General features: G+C 40.9%; 2 protein-coding genes across 4 annotated transcripts; both read left to right on the top strand.

The window, feature by feature from the left end:
• The first annotated feature begins 799 nt into the window (after nucleotides 1-799).
• On the top strand, nucleotides 800-8,511 carry LOC103142911 (acyl-CoA dehydrogenase family member 11). Of its 2 annotated transcripts, none has more exons than XM_007559213.2 (15): nucleotides 800-896; nucleotides 1,880-2,182; nucleotides 2,380-2,615; nucleotides 2,726-2,825; nucleotides 3,170-3,287; nucleotides 3,588-3,730; nucleotides 3,808-3,960; nucleotides 5,556-5,650; nucleotides 5,743-5,842; nucleotides 6,569-6,709; nucleotides 6,786-6,878; nucleotides 6,958-7,065; nucleotides 7,146-7,317; nucleotides 7,742-7,808; nucleotides 7,918-8,511. In XM_007559213.2, the coding sequence occupies exons 2-15, from the start codon at nucleotides 1,898-1,900 to the stop codon at nucleotides 8,030-8,032; spliced, it is 1,926 nt and encodes a 641-aa protein (XP_007559275.1). In that variant the 5' UTR covers nucleotides 800-896; nucleotides 1,880-1,897; the 3' UTR covers nucleotides 8,033-8,511. The 2 variants fall into 2 exon arrangements, with proteins under 2 accessions (XP_007559275.1, XP_007559276.1); XM_007559214.2 differs by having other exon boundaries at nucleotides 804-896; nucleotides 1,883-2,182.
• Nucleotides 8,512-9,372: 861 nt separating this feature from the next.
• slc8b1 (solute carrier family 8 member B1) lies at nucleotides 9,373-17,711 on the top strand. 2 transcript variants are annotated; one of them, XM_016674906.1, is made up of 15 exons: nucleotides 9,373-9,771; nucleotides 10,906-11,058; nucleotides 11,531-11,583; nucleotides 11,883-11,940; nucleotides 12,711-12,816; nucleotides 12,911-13,078; nucleotides 13,631-13,744; nucleotides 13,824-13,904; nucleotides 13,986-14,116; nucleotides 14,206-14,347; nucleotides 14,450-14,571; nucleotides 16,040-16,193; nucleotides 16,283-16,363; nucleotides 17,108-17,172; nucleotides 17,250-17,711. In XM_016674906.1, the coding sequence occupies exons 1-15, from the start codon at nucleotides 9,622-9,624 to the stop codon at nucleotides 17,436-17,438; spliced, it is 1,767 nt and encodes a 588-aa protein (XP_016530392.1). In that variant the 5' UTR covers nucleotides 9,373-9,621; the 3' UTR covers nucleotides 17,439-17,711. The 2 variants fall into 2 exon arrangements, with proteins under 2 accessions (XP_016530392.1, XP_007559278.1); XM_007559216.2 differs by having other exon boundaries at nucleotides 9,374-9,771; nucleotides 13,827-13,904.
• The last annotated feature ends 100 nt before the right edge of the window (nucleotides 17,712-17,811 follow it).

A 17,811-nucleotide genomic window follows, 5' to 3' on the forward strand; every position in this document is an offset into this window, starting at 1 on the left:
TGTTGGTGAGATTTATTTAATTGCCTGCAAAGGAACAGCATCACCACACAACACGCATGTTATGGCGAGAGACTTTGAGATAACCCTCAGAGTGCAGCACATTTATACAAGCATGGTCATTTATCTTCAAGAACATTCTCCCTACCTTAAAAACAGTAGATATGGTTCTGTCAGCTTAACCTTCATATGTTTAACACAACTCTTGCAAGTTCAATGCAGAGACTGCAAGGTCATAACAAACACACTTTATGAAATATGAAGTTCAGTAAAATTTCTTTCATGTGCCACATAGAGGTTTATTAAAGAACATTATGAAATGGAGATCCTTATAATAGGATCACTATTAGCGTTGCATTCCATCAATATAATATTTTTAAGGTACGAAGCCAAAAGAAGTAAAAGTTTTCCAAAGCCAATGTAGGTGCCACGGAAAAAGTGCCACGAGTTCTGGTCAGAGTAGGCTAAAATTTAACTTGTCTACATGCAGAAGTCATTGTGTGGTGGAAAATGGATTTAGGTCAGAGGTCTTCAACAAAGTCAAGAGATTTTTGACTAGAGATTTTTTTTGTATATATTTTTTAATTTAAAGTTATGTCTTTAATTATATGTTAATGTGAATTCAACATCTAACAAGTGGTTAAAAAGAAGCATAAAACGATGCATTTCAGTCAAATTCACACATTACGTGGGGGTAAAAATCAAGAAAAAAAAACATCAGTCGATGTGGTAACCTGCCAACCTTTAATAATTTACTGCTGTACCTACAACAAAAATAAATTGAATGTTATGGTTTTGATGCAACAAAATACGTCCAAGGAGTATGAGTATGTCGATCATTCGACTTTTATTTTGAAGGCGATATATTTTGCTTTTTGCTGCTGCTCGGCTAACGCCAGGTGAGGATCTCTGCACATCGTTTACATCTGAAAACCTTTTAAATCTGATGTGAATAAGTTTCAGCATTCAATTGGGTATCGATGCCACACTGCTAGCAGTGACAGCATTTAAATGAAACATAATATGCGTCGTTAAAACGAGTCTGTTTACTCGGTGGTTGCTTCCTGTTGACAAACGGTAAAACCAAAACTCAACGGGAGACTAAAAGGTTTGAGTGAAATTAAACGTCATGTTGTTGATGAAATTTAACGTAGCAACAAGTTAATACAAATGTGGCAGCGAGATCTGTCTAAACAACGACGGAGTCAAATGAACTTTGACCCACTTCTGGGACAGACTCTCGGTCCTGTTCACCTAATGTATTTAATTTTATTACACGGCAATACAAGTAGATTTTATAGAATATGGCTCAAAAACAAACAAACAAACAAACAAAAACTGTTATATTATTTTTACACGACGTGTCATTATTTATTAATCAGTTCACCACCACGAAGCTGAAGTTCCCAAATCAGACATCCTCCTTTCCACGACTAAAAATAATGTTATATAATTATAAGAAATGTCTACAAACCCAGTTTCAGTGTAAGGGCTTGAAACCACCTGGAGAATCCAGAGATGGTCTATTAAAACCATTAAGCTGTTTTAAAGTAATGTTCCTCTGATAAACACTTGAAATTAATTTGCATATGTCTGCATTTAATATCTCTGTCATCATCATTACACAATTTTTTAAAAGGACTTAGGCCTGTACTCTCTGGGTCTCGGGAACCCTCAGATACCAGTGGCTACAAAATTCAACTGCAATTAATACAACTACACACAGGAAGGATCCAAGATTATTATTGTTAGGATCACAAGGGGACTAAACGGCTACAGTATCTTCAAAAATAATATTATAGACTACGCTACTGCAATTAAAGACTCATTTATTTGCAGTTTTGTTGCAGAAGCAGTTTGCCAGTCCTCTCGTTTCTGTTAGCAGGTAGATCCTAAAGCCATGGCAGCGTCTTCAGCCGTTCTGAGCAGACGCCTCGCCGGTAGCGGGTTGTGGTGTGGCGTCACTCGACCTCTGGTCCACATCAGATCAGCCAGTGCAGCGGAGCCCAGAGCAAGAAAATCTGATGAAGAACAGCTGTGGGAGGCAGCATCGGATGCAGCAGGTTACCTGCCGTTCAGCAGAGCCAGGGTCGGATCATTCTTTCAGGAACAGCCGGTCCTGAAGAATCCGTTTCTGGAGGATGCCTTGCTTAGAGGATACCTAAAGAGACACCTGCCTGAGGAGGTATGCTGAGGAAATATCACTCAATGCAGTGTTTTTTTTTTTTTGTAAGATTTGTGAAAATGACACGATATCGTTGTTGCACACATGATGACACAATTGATCTATTTTCTCAATCAATACTCCAGGCATCCTGAAAACAGCTTAAACTAAATAAGGGAGACTGGATCCACAATTTTAAGGTGATTCTGCGTGTTTAGTCTTGTTCCCAGGCTATTTTGTCTGACTTGAATGCCTTTGGAGAGCGTGTGGCGAAAGACATCGACACGTGGGGTAGAGAGTGTGAGCTCAACCCTCCTCGCCTGGTGCATTTTGATCCCTGGGGTCGGAGAGTGGACCACATTGTGACCTCCGAGGCTTGGAAACGCCTCAAAGACCTCTCAGCGCAGGAAGGACTGGTTGCCATCGGCTACGACAAGTCATTTGGCGAGTGGAGGTAAGCTTTTATTCCTCTGACTTTTTCTTCCTACTTCAATTTAAGAGCCAGATTTTGTCAGTTTCTGGTTGGATTAATTTTATGTGTGTGTGTGTGTGTGTGCATTCCAGGCGTGTTTACCAGATGAGCAAGCTGTACATATTCTCCCCGTCGTCCGGCCTCTACACCTGTCCTCTTGCCATGACAGATGGAGCCGCAAAGGTCATCCAGGTAAGTTTAAAATGCACAGACTAAGAAGATTTATGTTCCATCCCACTTAGTGATTGTAATGTGACAAAATGTGAAAAAAGCCCAACGGGGGGAGGAACAAAAATTTTCCAAAACAAATTTTTTGTCTTGATAAGGTTTCCAGCAAGGCCGCATAATGTTAAAAACAATTAGCCTTCCCCCCTCTTTATTTACACTTAAGCTAAACCTACAACAATAACTCCAACGTGTTTCTGCAGCTTTTAGAGTTTGAAGAAAACGTCTTGCATCAAAGCAAAACTCATCTCAGTATATTTAAAATATACTAAGTTTTGCAAATCAGGGATTGTGTCTCTGTGTATGTAAAGTCTGTAGGGGTTTCGCCGCCAGTGGAAGAAGCGTATCGTCGCTTGACCAGCCGGCAGCCTGAGCGTTTCTGGACGTCTGGACAGTGGATGACTGAGAGACAGGGAGGATCTGATGTGGGTCAGTAGAAATGCATTGATCTGCTGTGAATCAGTGCTGCCTTCATTTTATAGTTGACCAACTGACCAACAGGGGGCGCTGTCTGCAACAGAGAGTTGGCATCAAACTAGGCAGTATGACTCCTGCATATTTATAAATCACTGTACTTTTAATAGCAGAGGAACATATTTAATTATTTACTTATCTAGTAATGCCAGGACTCAGGAATCTTCTCTCACTGAGTTTGAGGACTGTTGAATTTTTTTTCAAAATGGCAAATAAAACTCCTTATTAATCATCTTAGTTTCTCTTTGTGTTCAGGCACCGGCACGGAAACGGTGGCCATTCCCCAAGCAGACGGCTCCTACAGACTGCACGGCTTCAAGTGGTTCACGTCGGCCACAGACGCAGACATGACTCTCACTTTGGCGAGAGTTCAGGACAGATCTGGATCAACAACCCCAGTACTGCCGATTCCCGCCAACATCATCCTGCAGTCAGTGAATGCACCATTTCTAGCAGACCTCGTCTCTGTCCGCAGGGCAGCAGGGGGCTGTCCCTGTTTTACGCAGAGGTGAGTCGAGATGAGGACGGCCGACTGAGGGGTATTGAAGTCCAGAGACTGAAGGACAAGCTGGGGACGCGACAGATGCCGACTGCTGAGCTGCTGCTGGACGGCCTGCCTGCATACAGAGTCAGTGGCGCTTGCTTGATTTTCACTCAAGCAGCACTTTATTAATTCTTGCAAGAACGAGAACAACAAGCTGACATACTCAGTGTTCATTCAGTTTGATCTGTTCTAACGAGACAGAGAGTCACTACTGCATGCTTGGGTTATCACAGAGTTTCTTGCTGGGAGTATGCAAACCAACGTTTCCATCTCAACAGTGCACTTTAACTTTCAAAATGGAGGAGTGCTCCACTCTTATCTAAACCCTCCCTAACTTCCAGTAGAGGGCAAATGCAATAAACCTCACATGAACGTAACTGTTGCTGCAAAATGATATTAATATTTTCCCCCAGATTAAGCAAATTATTAAAAGAAACTATTGCCTAAAATTCCACTAACATGATCCTTTTTTTTTTTCTAATTCAGAAAGATTTTTGTGGTTTTTATTATTTGCTTTTAACCCAGAAACGTAGTTTTCAGAAAGGAAAATGATGCTTTATTTCAAACTGTAGACCAGGGGTCACCAACTCCAGTCCTCGACGGCCACCATCCTGTAACTTTTAGATGCGTCTCTGCTCAAACACACCTGGATCAAATAAACTGCTCGTTTCCAGCCTATTGCAGAGAGGAATGAATGCTGGTGAGGGAATTCAGACATTTTGGAGCAGAGGTGAATCTAAAAGTTGCAGGATGGTAGCCCTCGAGGACTGGAGTTGGTGACCCCTGCTGTAAATGCTGTGAACTGGGATTTCTAACGTTTGCCTTGACTTGCACTAACTTTCAAATCAATTTTATTTTATCTCCTTAGCTTTGAGCTTTGTACTTTAAACATGTAGCACCCACCGCTCCCGTACCTGGTCCCAGGACAGAACTCTCGCTCTCAAGTGGGATACCACCAGGGTTCTTTAGCTTTCCGGTATATACCAATCAGGTTTACCTAAATGTAGTGACTACTACTCAGTTACTATTTTCATTCCTATTTTGTCTCATCTAGAATAACCCAGACATCCACGCAGAACTTCGGGTTTATTTTTATTTTTTTTCACACAGCTAACTTTTTTTTTACCTCTACCCACTATATCTAACAGATATTTTCCCATCTGTTTTAATACAAAATCCCTCGTTACGACTCTTTCAACACTCTGCTCCTTCCTTCCTTCCTTGCTTCCTTCTTCTACCCCTCCCCCCCCCCTCTTTTTTTTTAGTTCTCTTTACTTTCCCTCGTAAATTTACGTTACTCTCAAATCTATGGGATTCTGCCTCTTACTTACGCTGCAATAGATAAATCACTGAAATGTACATTTATGTAACTCCATTACCCATTTTTAACCCCAGGTACTTATCAAAAGACATAAACCCCCCACTTCTTGTGGTTCTCAAACCCCAGGGCTACAAACAGCTCCAAACCTGCTGTACTTGTCTTTAATTTGAACATCACATTTAAATATTTCATTGTGGTCAATGTGAAGAGCAGGAGATCATTCCTGAATATTTGGATTTCTATGTTTTGACTCCCAGGCCGAGTGCCCTTGGTTCTGCTCTTATTATAACAGTTTTTCCCGTGTTGTAGTTCTGCTTTGCTACTGTGTCTGATCCAAAAATTGTTCCTCTATCACCAGCTCTCGGAGGAAGGCAGAGGCGTGGCCTCCATAGCCAACATGCTGACAATAACCAGGATTCACAACAGCATCTCTGCAGCCGCTGCAATGAGAAGGCAGGACCCCCCCCATCATAACGCTTCCCTGAGTTCTGGCTCTGTGGAGGCCTCTCCTCAGTAAGCTGATTAAATAATGTGTCTGCTCACAGAGTGCTCCAGTTGGCGCGTGACTATGCCACCCGCCGCACCGCCTTCGGAAAGCTCCTTAAAGACCACCCACTGCACATGCAGACGCTTGCGAGAATGGAGGTAAAGGCAGCAGGAGTGGTTTGCAATGACTTACAAAAAAAAAAATTCACACGCCTTGAACTTTTTCAGATTTAGTCACCTTAAAACCATAAACTTCCATGTATTTTATTGGGATTTTGTGTGACAGAACAACACGTATTGTTAACTGGAAGGACAAAGATAAAAGGTTTTCAGGTTTTTTTAGATATAAAAATCAGAGCAGTTCGACCTGTGTATATATTTAATCCTTTGGATCCAAACTTTGTCAAGATTCTCTCTGCAGCTGATGGTGCGAGTCTAGTCAGGTATGTCTCTTATAGGTTTGCACATCTAGAGATATGCTTTCTCCTTTTGCAAAATAGCTGAAGCTCAGTTTCATCTGTGAATTTGCAATCCAAACAGCAGTAATGGTGCCACCACCATTTCTCATCATAAATATGATGCTCTGGGCTGCAGTTTTAGATTTTTGCCTAACATGGCCTTCAGCACCTGGGCTAAAAAGTTTCAGTTTTACTCTTAACCTAACCAGAGGAACATCTTCCATGTGCTTCCTGTGTCGCCTTGATGAATTACAGAAAAGTGAAAACAGGACTCCTTCCCCAGAACAGCATGTTTGCCATGGAGTTTCTCAGATTAAATCCTAATAAAACTCCCTGATGTATAAAAGTGACAAAATATGAAAATAGCTTAAAGGGTATTAACACTTTTACAAACAGTAATTCTGAAACTTCTGTCTGGTTTGGACAGGTGGAGACGCGTGCAGCTTTTCTTCTTGTGATGGATGTGTGCCGTTTGTTGGGTCGAGAGGAGAGCGGCCTGGCCAGCGAGTTCGACCGGCACCTCCTTCGTCTGCTCACCCCTGTGGTCAAACTGTTCACCGGGAAGCAGGTGAGCTGATTTTGCAAATACAAAACAAATATTTGATCTCAGTATTCCGAGTATCCGACCTATGTGTTTCTCTCAGGCCGTAGCTGTTGTGTCTGAGGGCCTGGAGAGCTTTGGCGGACAGGGATACATCGAGGACACTGGGATGCCTGGAATACTCCGTGATGCTCAGGTGGCGTTGCTACCAACCACCTTTTTTTCTGCCTTCTTTTTTTATGATTTTTGAAACTCACATGTTGTTTCTCTTGCAGGTGCTGAGTATATGGGAAGGGACAACAAATGTTTTGTCTCTGGATGTGCTGCGCTGCGTGGCCCGTAGTTCAGGAATGGTTCTGCATGCTTACTTTGCGCACGTCAAGGTATGGCGTGGAAACCAGAACCTGTTGGGCAAGGTGTGTTACTGGAAGCAGGTCAAACAGCTGTGACTGTTTTCTTGCAGTCGCTGCTTGCGGGTGCCTCGGGCGTTTCCTCACTGGACCCGGCTGTAAAAGCAGTTGGCGGCGCTCTGTCTGAACTGGAGCAGTTTGTTCAGATAGCCGCTTCCAGATCACCCAGTTACCTCGAACTGGCGGCCAGAGATCTGGCGTACAGCCTGGCTCGCATTTATGCGGGTGAGTGTTCTTTTCAAATGTGTTCACAATACTAGAACCGTCTGCATTTTGTAAAAATCACGACGACAAATTTGAATGTATTCTAATCGGATTTGTCTCCTGAAGGCAACTGGTTGCACTACTTGATTTTTATTTAGCATTATGTAAATAATGCTCCTTTAGCATTAAGTAAAGGAGGCTAAATACAAATGCACACCACACTCTTCAGATTTCTTTTAAATAGAAAAAAAAAAAAAACTAGATTTTTCCTTCTGTTTCACAATTTTCTTCAAATGTGACAAATTCTGAAGAAAAGTTGTAAGCAGCTGTGGATGACAGAGCAATGCATGTCTTATCATTAATTTCTACTTCTGTGTTGATCTAACAATCCTTGGTGTTACATCGGTGCTTTAAAGTGGTCTCCTTTAACTGCGTGTGTTAACAGGTGCTCTTCTCATTGACCATGCATGCTGGAAAGATGCCTCCCCAAATGACACCTATGCGGCTCTCAGGTATGACAAACCAAAAACTGACTGACTAAAACTCATTTTTGAACTTCTCAGGAAAAAAATGAGCACACATTACGTGTTCATTCGTCGTGCTTTTGTTTTGCTTTGTCAGATGGTGTGAACAGGAGCTGTGTCTGGTGGCATCTAAACAGAAGAGGGGCTGCTACGATTCCAGCAGCGCCTCCATGGATGCTGCACTGGTTTATGATAATCTTATTCAAAAATGAACATCCTTCATGTGCTGATGGACTTACGATCTGAACTGTTGTAGCGAGCGTATTAATACTATTAATGAAGAAAACCTTGCCTTCCATAATCGCATCAAGAATGACGTTCCAGATAATAAATCTTTCTGTTTTTAGGATGCTGACATTTTTGATAGTGTTATTAAAGTAGTCATGATTTTCTGCCATAGTTCTACTCAATTAGCAGTTATTTAAAAAGATATATACAGAAGAATAGGAGAACTGTGACTGATGAAAATGCATGAGGCATTTTTCCTGGTTCTGGTATGAAAAAGTGTGCTCTCATTAATAATACATAATAAGGATAATATTGATAGTTACATGATCTGATTCATATTTCTTTTATGCTCTGTCACCATAAATTATATTGAAATACGAACACCACGCATGCTGAGAACGATGACAAAAGATGCCCAACTTTGTATTTTGAATATGCAATAAAAAGTCTTGTAAAATGTCAACACTAAAAGTATTCATTTTTGTTTTGTTTTTCAGTTTTTTATGCATATTGAGTGAAAAGTATGTAATTAAATCTTCGAATAAAATCATTTGGAAAAATATTCACGTTATCCCTTTACAAATGCAAATCTTAATGCTTAAGATTTTATATGATGAACACAGTTGTGAGTCTGCACAAACTTGCATAAATGGATACAGAGTACTAAAAGTCTTTTACAATTTTGAAAAACCTAGTTCAGTGCAATTTTATGTATTTATTTTCTGTTATCCCTGAATGAAATCCAGAACAAGAAGTTACCTTTAGCTATCACACAACTGGCAAACACTCAAATTGTGTGCCTCAGAAGTTTTTGATGAACAAATAGCATTTTGAAACTGCTTTATATGAAAATGACAGGAGCGGTAATACAAGAAAGTCCTGTTTGAAAATGATTAATAAAGGTAGCTGTTTTTTGTTTTTGTTTTTTGTACTGTAATAACAAAAAGAAAATATTTTCAATTTTTCATTGAGTGTATGTATGTCACTTATTGCTTTAAAATTATTTTTTAAAATTCAAACAAAATTGCAAAGATACCAAAGTCACAATCAGTAGATTCAAAGTAATTATTCTGACATTTTGAATTATTCACAATTATAACATTTAAACATAATTTATACATTCGAAGTTATAATTATAGGATTAAAAGTCATACTCATCGATAAAAATCATAACTCCGTCTTAATTTTAAATGAAAAGTCAGGAAAAAACGATGTTATTACATTTTTATTGACATCTTGATGTTTTCCCCATTTCAAAGGTCGGATCTCGGTGTTTTCAACGAGTCGTTGAACGCATCACGGGTCTTTAGAAACAGTGGGAGGAGTTGCAGAGGAAGGTGAACTAATGTTCACCGAATCTGATCGCTCAGTGTTCACAAACAAGCCAGTGCCAGCTCGGTGGAGGACCATAAACAAAAAGAAGAACAACAAAGTTGGTATTTTTTTAGATTTTTCTTGTAGCTCTCTGGTTTAGTCAAAGCAGTCGGGTCGGCAGATAGGAGGACTCCACCAGAGTCCTGTGAATCCAGCAGCGGCAGTATGGACGCAGTTCCAGGATAAGAAGTGGATCCTCATGTCTGTCAGTGGTTTCCTGGCTCTGCTGCTGGCCTTGTTGCCCAGCGGCCAGCTGCTCGCTTCGGGCACCGGGAACTTCAGCACCGAGCCTGGTGTTGGATTAGCTGGACCGACCAGTTTAGCCATGATGTCTGAAAGCAGCGACCAGGTGGGTGAGACTTGATCACTGGTTTTCTAAAGGGAAACAAACTGACAGAACAAATACCTGCAGTTTTACCCGCAGCTGTCACATGATTAATGTGAGGCGACAGGTATGAAGGAAGCTTTCTGTTTAGATACGGATTTCTGTAATTACGTGTTAGTTATGATCGATGAACAAACGAATATTTGTTCTCAGTTCTTCCTTTCTCAAGCACGTTGGAAGTGTCAGGTGCATGATCCTTTTTTTTTCCCCAGAAGATGATCCCTAATTTACCAATGTTCAATTTGCCTCCAGTTATAAATAAACAATTAAAAACAAGCTCAAGTACAGTTTTACACTAAAAACAGATTTGTGTTGTACCTTGAAATTTAAACCGTTGAAATTGTTTTTTAGACATTTTTGAAAAAAAAAAAAAGAATATTGTTTATGCAGCTTTTATTACAGAAAACGTGACTCACTGCCCAGGGCAGCACCACATGGGGGGAGAGCACAACCACTTATTTTTAGGAGGTAAACAGATTCCCCTTGAAGCACTCTAAAAATACTTTGCTTTAATGCCTCTTGACAATGAAGTTGGTATCCAATCAGCAGAGTGCAATCCTTCAAAGCAAAGAGTTATTTCACAATTTATTCAGGCAGTTGAGTGCATTTCTACAAAGATCTGAAATACTTAGGCGGTCCAGGACTTGTGGGACTTGCCATAATTGATGCAGCCATGAGCTCTGCTCCTCAGTAGTAAACCCTGAAGGGAGAATATCCGTTCATCTAATAACTTAAGAGCGTTTTGGTTATGCAGCAGGACAGTGATCCAAATAGTTAAAAATATGAAGATTCTGGACTGGCCTTCCAGTGTTGCTGACTTAAAGAATACGGATACAAATATGCTTCAGCGACTGATTACATTTGTTCTTAAGAAACTTTAGAATATGATTACTACAGCTAGAGTCGCTTGTCACACAACGTATTGTCTTTTAGGCTAAAGTGCTTCCATATGCGTTTATGTGCTTTGTGTTGCACTTCTTTATCATAGAATCAATAAATCAGTTTTGATGGTGAAACTTGCAGAGATGTTTATGCTTTTACTCCATCCTGATGCCAGTGCTCCTATCTACACGTTAAGAAAGCTGTTTATTTGTGCAGTGTGACCGGGTGATGAACTACAGCGCCGCAGAGCGATGTGCGTTCGTGAAGAGGACGCCGGACTGCTCCATGGAGGACGGCTTCTTCAACTACCTGAAACTGGCCTTCTGCTTGCTGCCTCCCAACCTCACTCCTCTCACCATCACCCTCTGTGTAAGACCTGTGCATGCATCCATCTGTCTGTGTGTGTGTGTGTAGCTGCACGTGAAGCAGAGTCATAAAGCAACAGGAAAATGTGCAGCTCATCAGCGGATTATGAGGAAGTTGACTGTTGAATGTGGAAGAAGTGGGACTGGTATCTGATTTAAAGCTGTGGTTTCACTGTTGGCTAAATCGTGTAATTTCACTGGGACTCCTCGGTTGTCTTCACTTCCTCCAGCAAATGAAATGATGAAACTGTCTCACATGAAAAGCTGAAGAAGTGATGATTGTGCTAACAGAAATAATCCTGTTGAGAAGGACCATTTATAATAAATAATTCCTGCTGATTTAAAAAAAAGAAAAAGTAAACAGTGTGTAGTTAACCAGTTATCCAGTATGAATAAGAACCGCTTTCCTGTTTGCATTTGAAAAATTTGAGTATAACCAAACTTAACAGCAGCTTGTCTTCACTGTGTCCCTGCAGATTGTTTGGCTGCTCGCCTTGTTTCTCATTCTTGGACTCGCTGCTTCAAAGTTGTGAGTATTTCTCAGCAGCCTGTTCCTCTGGCTGTTCACAGTTTCAGACAGTGAAAGGGTTCGTGAGGCTCACTTCACACACACATTTATGCTCTTAGCTTCGTCAGCTTTATGGTCACATGAGTCCCATGACTGCAGAGAGCTTTCACTTTTGAGATATGGGTTTAAATCTGTGAAAGGAAGCAGATACTCCTGCTCTTGGTTTTATCCCACCTGTTGTAACACCGCTTTGCTGTTCAGCCAGTTGTTGAGGGAAACATTTATAAATGCATTTTATTATGTTTTTTTCCCCTCCCCAGTTTTTGCCCCAACCTGTCGGCCATCTCCTCCACTCTTCACTGCTCCCACAACGTGGCTGTATCCTTTCTGCGCTTCTTTTGAGAGCGTGCAGAGAGTATTTGGTTTTCTTTTCTAACTTAATTATGTAGATAATCATGTTTTCTGTGTGTGTTTACGTGGACTAGGCATAATCCAATATGAAATACCTCAAAACTATAATTTTATACACATAAATAAAGAAATAACAAGACATGACATTTCTGGTAGTTCTAAAGTAATCTGAGATAAAAATTTAATAATGTAATTATCTAACATGTGTTATTTGTTTTGGTTTTATACATCAAAATAAGAAATCCTGCAGAATAAACATCTGCTTGAACTGGTTAGTAGTCTTCAAATTAACTCTCTTATTTCTCAGAGAGTTACTGAGATCACATTGATATTCATTTTCAATCTTCTCCAACAACTAGCCTGCAGTCAGCTGATTTACAGATGTCCTCCTCTTAGATTGACAGCTCAGCCCAGTTTCCTCACCTGGACTTTGTGTTTTTGATATTGAAAATATTTCAAAACAGTCAAATTTGACTTTCTTGTAGTTACCGTTATTTTGCCAGCTGACCGTCAGGGAACAGCAACACGTGAACAGAGCAACGTTACGTTACTCTATGCTCCGTGCTGCTGGGTTACTCCTGGGATCCCTTTAACATGACTTTAAATGGTAGGAATTGCTTAGTTGAACATTTTGTTGCTTTTAAAGTGACGCTTTTTAAAATCTTGGTACAACTTGATACCAGTAATCAGCCTGCGCTTGGTGGTGAACTGTTTCTTTGACTGCAACATGTGCTGAGGGTGTGACGTTTCTCGCTTTGGGAAACGGAGCTCCGGACATCTTCAGTGCCATGGCAGCGATCTCCCATCCACACACCGCTGGGCTGGCTGTCGGAGCCCTGTTTGGTACATGGAGGCTCGTTTTATCATTGTTTCTCTGACAAACAGGAAGCTAATTTAACAAAAGTATCTAAATGGGGAAACATGTGTGTCCTCGCAGGAGCTGGTATATTTGTCACCACAGTGGTTGCAGGAAGTGTCGCCCTGGTGAAACCATTTACTGTGGCTTCTCGTCCATTCCTGCGTGACGTCATCTTCTACATGATTGCAGTGTTTTGGACCTTTGTCATCCTCTACAGAGGCACTACAACCCTGGGAGAAATACTGGGTAATCACAAACGGTCTGAGGGGATGCCTTGAGTGGACAGGTGGCTCTCAGTAAATTTTAAATGTTGTTTCTCAGAAGACTGGGACATTAGATAAGACCAAAATATAAAGAGAGGCTCTTAATACAGAAATGTTTTGTCAACACAGTCATGGGAAGATTACTGAGTTGGCAGGAGTTCAGCAAGCAGCTTGACAACTCGCTACAAAGTCTGGTTGCTGTATCCATTTATATTAATGGAAAGTTGAGTGGAAGAAAAAATGGGACAGACATTATCGAGATGCTGATTTTGTTCTTATTATATGTTCTTATTATTTTGTTCCCGCCTGCACAACCAAAAGCACCAACACCTGAAAAATCTGAAAAAATATGAACCCTGATCAAAGCAAAGCTATGTTTGACCTCTCACTTCTATTATAGATATTTTATCTATCATATCACAAAACATTTCTGTGCAGCAGTCTATGAATAGATTCTAGAAAATGGCTAAGTTACCTGTTTAGTATATCTTTCAGCAGGTCTGTCTGACCCTGTTTTTCTCTCCTTGTTTTCCAGGATACCTGTTCCTCTACGTGGTTTATGTTCTGACCGTTCTTATCAGTTCATGCATCTATAACCGGCAAAAAAATTCAGCTACAAACGGGCTCCAGTACGTTCCACATGTTCCAGGTTAGAGCTTTTACATTCAAATGCTCTGCGTGCGTTTTCTTTCTGCTGTTATCTTACTGGCGAGTGTTTTTCCTCGAAGCAGAGCTGAACTCATCTGACTCCTCTGACGACGACGACGACATTCAGAGGATGAGAGGCGGGACGATCCAGCAGGAATACGGTAAGAACCCATCGGCACCACCGATCGTTTCCCCGCGCGATTCACGTCACGCAAAGACAGGTGTTTGTGCTGCTGCTGCAGAGTTCGAGTACAGGCCGCTGCTGCCCTACTCCGAGTCCACAAGGGAAATCCTGCTGAGCTCTTTGAATCCGGTGGACAACAGGAAGTGGAGAAGGAAGCCGTGGACCTGGAAAGTCGTTAAAGTTGTGAAGGTCTGTACAAATCTGGTGAACGGAGCAACAGGAAGAACTCAGATTAAATCCGGTGTCGTAACGTGGCGCTCCTGTCGTCTGGCCGTAAGACTCCGCTGGAGGTGCTGCTGCTGCTCTGCGTCCCTGTGGTGGACCCGGATAAAGAAGACAGAAACTGGAGGAGACCGCTCAACTCCCTCCATCTGATCACTGCTCCTCTGCTGTGCGTTCTCGTCTTCCAGTCCGGAGCATGTGAGCACATTTTAACACGATAAATTGATGACAATACGAAGAAGCTGTTAGCAGGAAGAATTACGTAGTCTAAATACTGAGGTGGTTTTCTTCGTAATCCAGATGGAGGCGTCATGATCCAGGGGGAGTTTCCTGTCTGGCTGCTGATTCTCCTGCTAGGAATGTTTTTGGCTGCTATAGTTTTCTGCACCACCACCAACGACCATCCTCCTAAATATCACCCGGTAAGTGCTTTTGTTAATCCAAATCAGGAGTAGATCAAATTTTAATTGTGTAAAACAGAAAAGAGAAAAAAAAAAAAATCGGTCGGATTCCCCTCATCTGGACTTTGAGATAGTTCAGCAAACTGTCCAGTGATGTCTTTTTTTAGATTTGAGTCGGTCGGTTTATTGACATAAAGCTTTTTGTAAGTTTGGCTAAATATGTGAAAGTATTTATATACTTATATATGCCTTGTAGAAGTAGCCGTAGCTCTTGTTTTTCTCTTGAGATTACGATAACAACTGTGCATTTCACTCAAATATTATTTGGTAAAGTAGCTACAACTGTAAGATGTTTACATCTTTTGACAAATCATAATTTGGAAAGTCTGGTGTGCATTTGTGTTAATTTGTAGAACCAGTTTTTACTTCAGTAGCAGCTGTAAGTCTTTGGCGGTATGCCTACTAGCTTTGCCCAGCTGGAGGCTAACATGTTGGGCATTTATGTTTGCAAAACAACTCAAATACAGTCAGACTGGACAGTGAGCTTCCATCAATAGCAGTTAAAGTCCTGCCACATGTTTTCTACTGGTACTGGACACATGGATATGTTTGGATGTAAACCATTTCACTGTGGCTATATGTTAAAGGTCATCCTGCTGGACTCCAACAGGTTTTTTTTTTTCCCAATATAGCCATACAGTAAATGCCAATAAATACTTTGGGAGAACAAAATGAAAATTTTCTGCGATTTAAGCTCTAAGTGGCAGTTCTTTTCTGCTGATACTTTTTCTGGCCAGGACTTTTTTTTGTTGTTTTTTTTGTGGGATGTCTGACAAATGCTTTGTGATTGGTCGTAAATGTGAAGGGGGCGTGGTTACTACACCAGCAGAGTCTGCAGTAGCAGAGACTTCTTTGGACTTCATGGTAGTTCAGTTTGAGGGATTGCTGCAAAATTCATGACTCAATGCAATCAACTGTCTATTACTGCTAAATGTTTGCAGATCAGTGACTCTATACCACCCTCATTGGACCGAAAGCTTTTTATGAGTCAAACTGCACTTGACTGTGTTATTTTATAACTACAACTGAATTTTAATGTATTTAATTGTCTCTGAATCTGACTGGACTGAAATTGCTACATTTAATTTGTTCCTCAAACGACATTTGTTGTGTGCTGCATGTCTCCTTTGTTCTCAAACTTCTGTGGCGTTCACAGACCAGCTGGATTTATAATGAGATTAAATTACACTCAGAAATTGTTGCAATGACTTTTAGTTACGAATATCAAGGAGGACTAAATACAAACGCACACGGTTTTCCCAGCTTAGATCTGTAAACGACAGTAAAAAAAAAAAAAAAAATCACACAATTTACTTTCTGCTTTTAAATAAATACTTTATTATGTTGGCTTGTTGCATGAATCAAAGTCAGGATGAATACTTTTGCAAGGCAGCTTCCTCAGAATCTGATTACCTCTCTGTTCCCTCAGCTTTTTGCATTTTTGGGCTTTGTGGTGAGCGCGGTGCTGATCAGCGCCGCAGCGTCAGAGGTGGTCAGTCTTCTGCACATGCTCGGTGTGGTGTTGAGTCTCAGCAACACCGTGCTGGGCTTGACTCTTCTGGCCTGGGGCAACAGTATCGGAGGTGAGTTCTGGTAATCCAAGTCCGCTCACAAGACTAAACCTAATTCCCATTTAACAGTGTAATGTACGATTAATCTTCTCTTGTTTCAGACCTTTTTTCTGACGTCACCATTGCTCGGCAGGGATACCCGCGCATGGCCATAGCTGCCTGCTTTGGAGGGATCATTTTCAGTATCCTTTATTTTCATGTCCACTTGGAAGACGTACACTTCTTTCTGACATGCACTGAATACATTTTCAGAAAGAGACGAGGGACAGAATTTAAGCTTGGGACGGAAATTCTGTGCGTCACGAAAACCTTTAAGTTTGTTTATTTTCAGGGATATAATTATGGAGTAGTCTGCTGAATGAGAACAAAGTAAATGCTTTTAAAAATGAGCCTTCAAAAAAAAAAAAAACAAAAAAAAAAGACATTAAAATGAAGAGGAGCCGTTTTATCCAGGGCAGTAATGAAAAGTCAGAAATGTCCTGGGGATTTTTGTAACTATTGGTTTGAAACCGTTTGGAAAAAGAAGCTTTTGAAGTGATTCACGTGATGTAGTAATGTTTATACTTAGTACTTTTTAAGCATGTTTGAAGATACTGGATAGCTGAAAGATGAAACATTAACATTAGGACAAAAAATATGATCAGTTCCAATACATGCTGAAAAAACAAATAAAAATGGCAAGAATAATATTTGTTCCGAGTCAGCAGTTTGAGTGGAAATATGTTTCAGCACAACATCAAGGTTCACTCTCATGGAGTAAATGGTGTTCCCATGTAATGCCTTGCCTGTTTTGTTGATCAAAACCTGCTTTTATGATTGTCACTTTTTTGCGCCTCAATACTTTATTAACCTGAACTGCATCAAACATGTTTTAAATGCATATATTTACATAAAATGAAAAATACGGGACCTTGACTGTATTTCAGACATGCTGTTTGGAGTAGGGTTGGGATGTCTGGTGCAGATGTATGACACACACTCCTACGTGCAGGTAATCCTCTCCTTTGGCATCGAGGGAAGACGCCGTTTTGCACAGTACGAAGCTGATCCTCTCGTTTTCCTCCTCAGTTTGAGTCGGAGGGCTTGTTGACGTGGATTGTCGCTGGAGCTCTGGGTTCGTCTTTGGTCCTGTCTTTTCTCATCGTCCCGCTCAGCCAGTTCCACTTGGGTCGGACCTACGGCGTCTTCCTCCTCGTCCTCTACTCCATATTCCTTCTCATTGCACTTCTCACAGAGTTTGGGATAATCCACACTTGAGCTCAAACCGGTGACGTCATCTTCTGCTTGTAAAAAAATACTGCGTAAAGTGGTAATGTACTCTGTTGCGTTTGCTCGATCGGACTCTCCTGTGTTTAGTCTGTGAAACCAAGTAGCTAAAGACTCCTACAAGAGCTCTGGGCGGACTAAAACCAATCACACTGTGCCTTTTTTTTTTTTTTGTTTCTCTTTCCATGTCTTGGAGCTGAGATATTGTGATCCAGCTCATGTTGTACAAGGTCATAATTTAAAATACTGTAAATTTTCTACGAATCAACCTCTTTGTGAATTTAAACAAAACTGTTTTTCTGGGTTCTCGGGGGGATGGGGGTGGGGGGAATGCTAGTTTTGTTTTTTTAAATTGCCATCATGA

This window comes from Poecilia formosa, unplaced genomic scaffold (genome assembly GCF_000485575.1).
Source record: "Poecilia formosa unplaced genomic scaffold, Poecilia_formosa-5.1.2 Scaffold103, whole genome shotgun sequence".
Lineage (NCBI taxonomy): Eukaryota > Metazoa > Chordata > Actinopteri > Cyprinodontiformes > Poeciliidae > Poecilia > Poecilia formosa.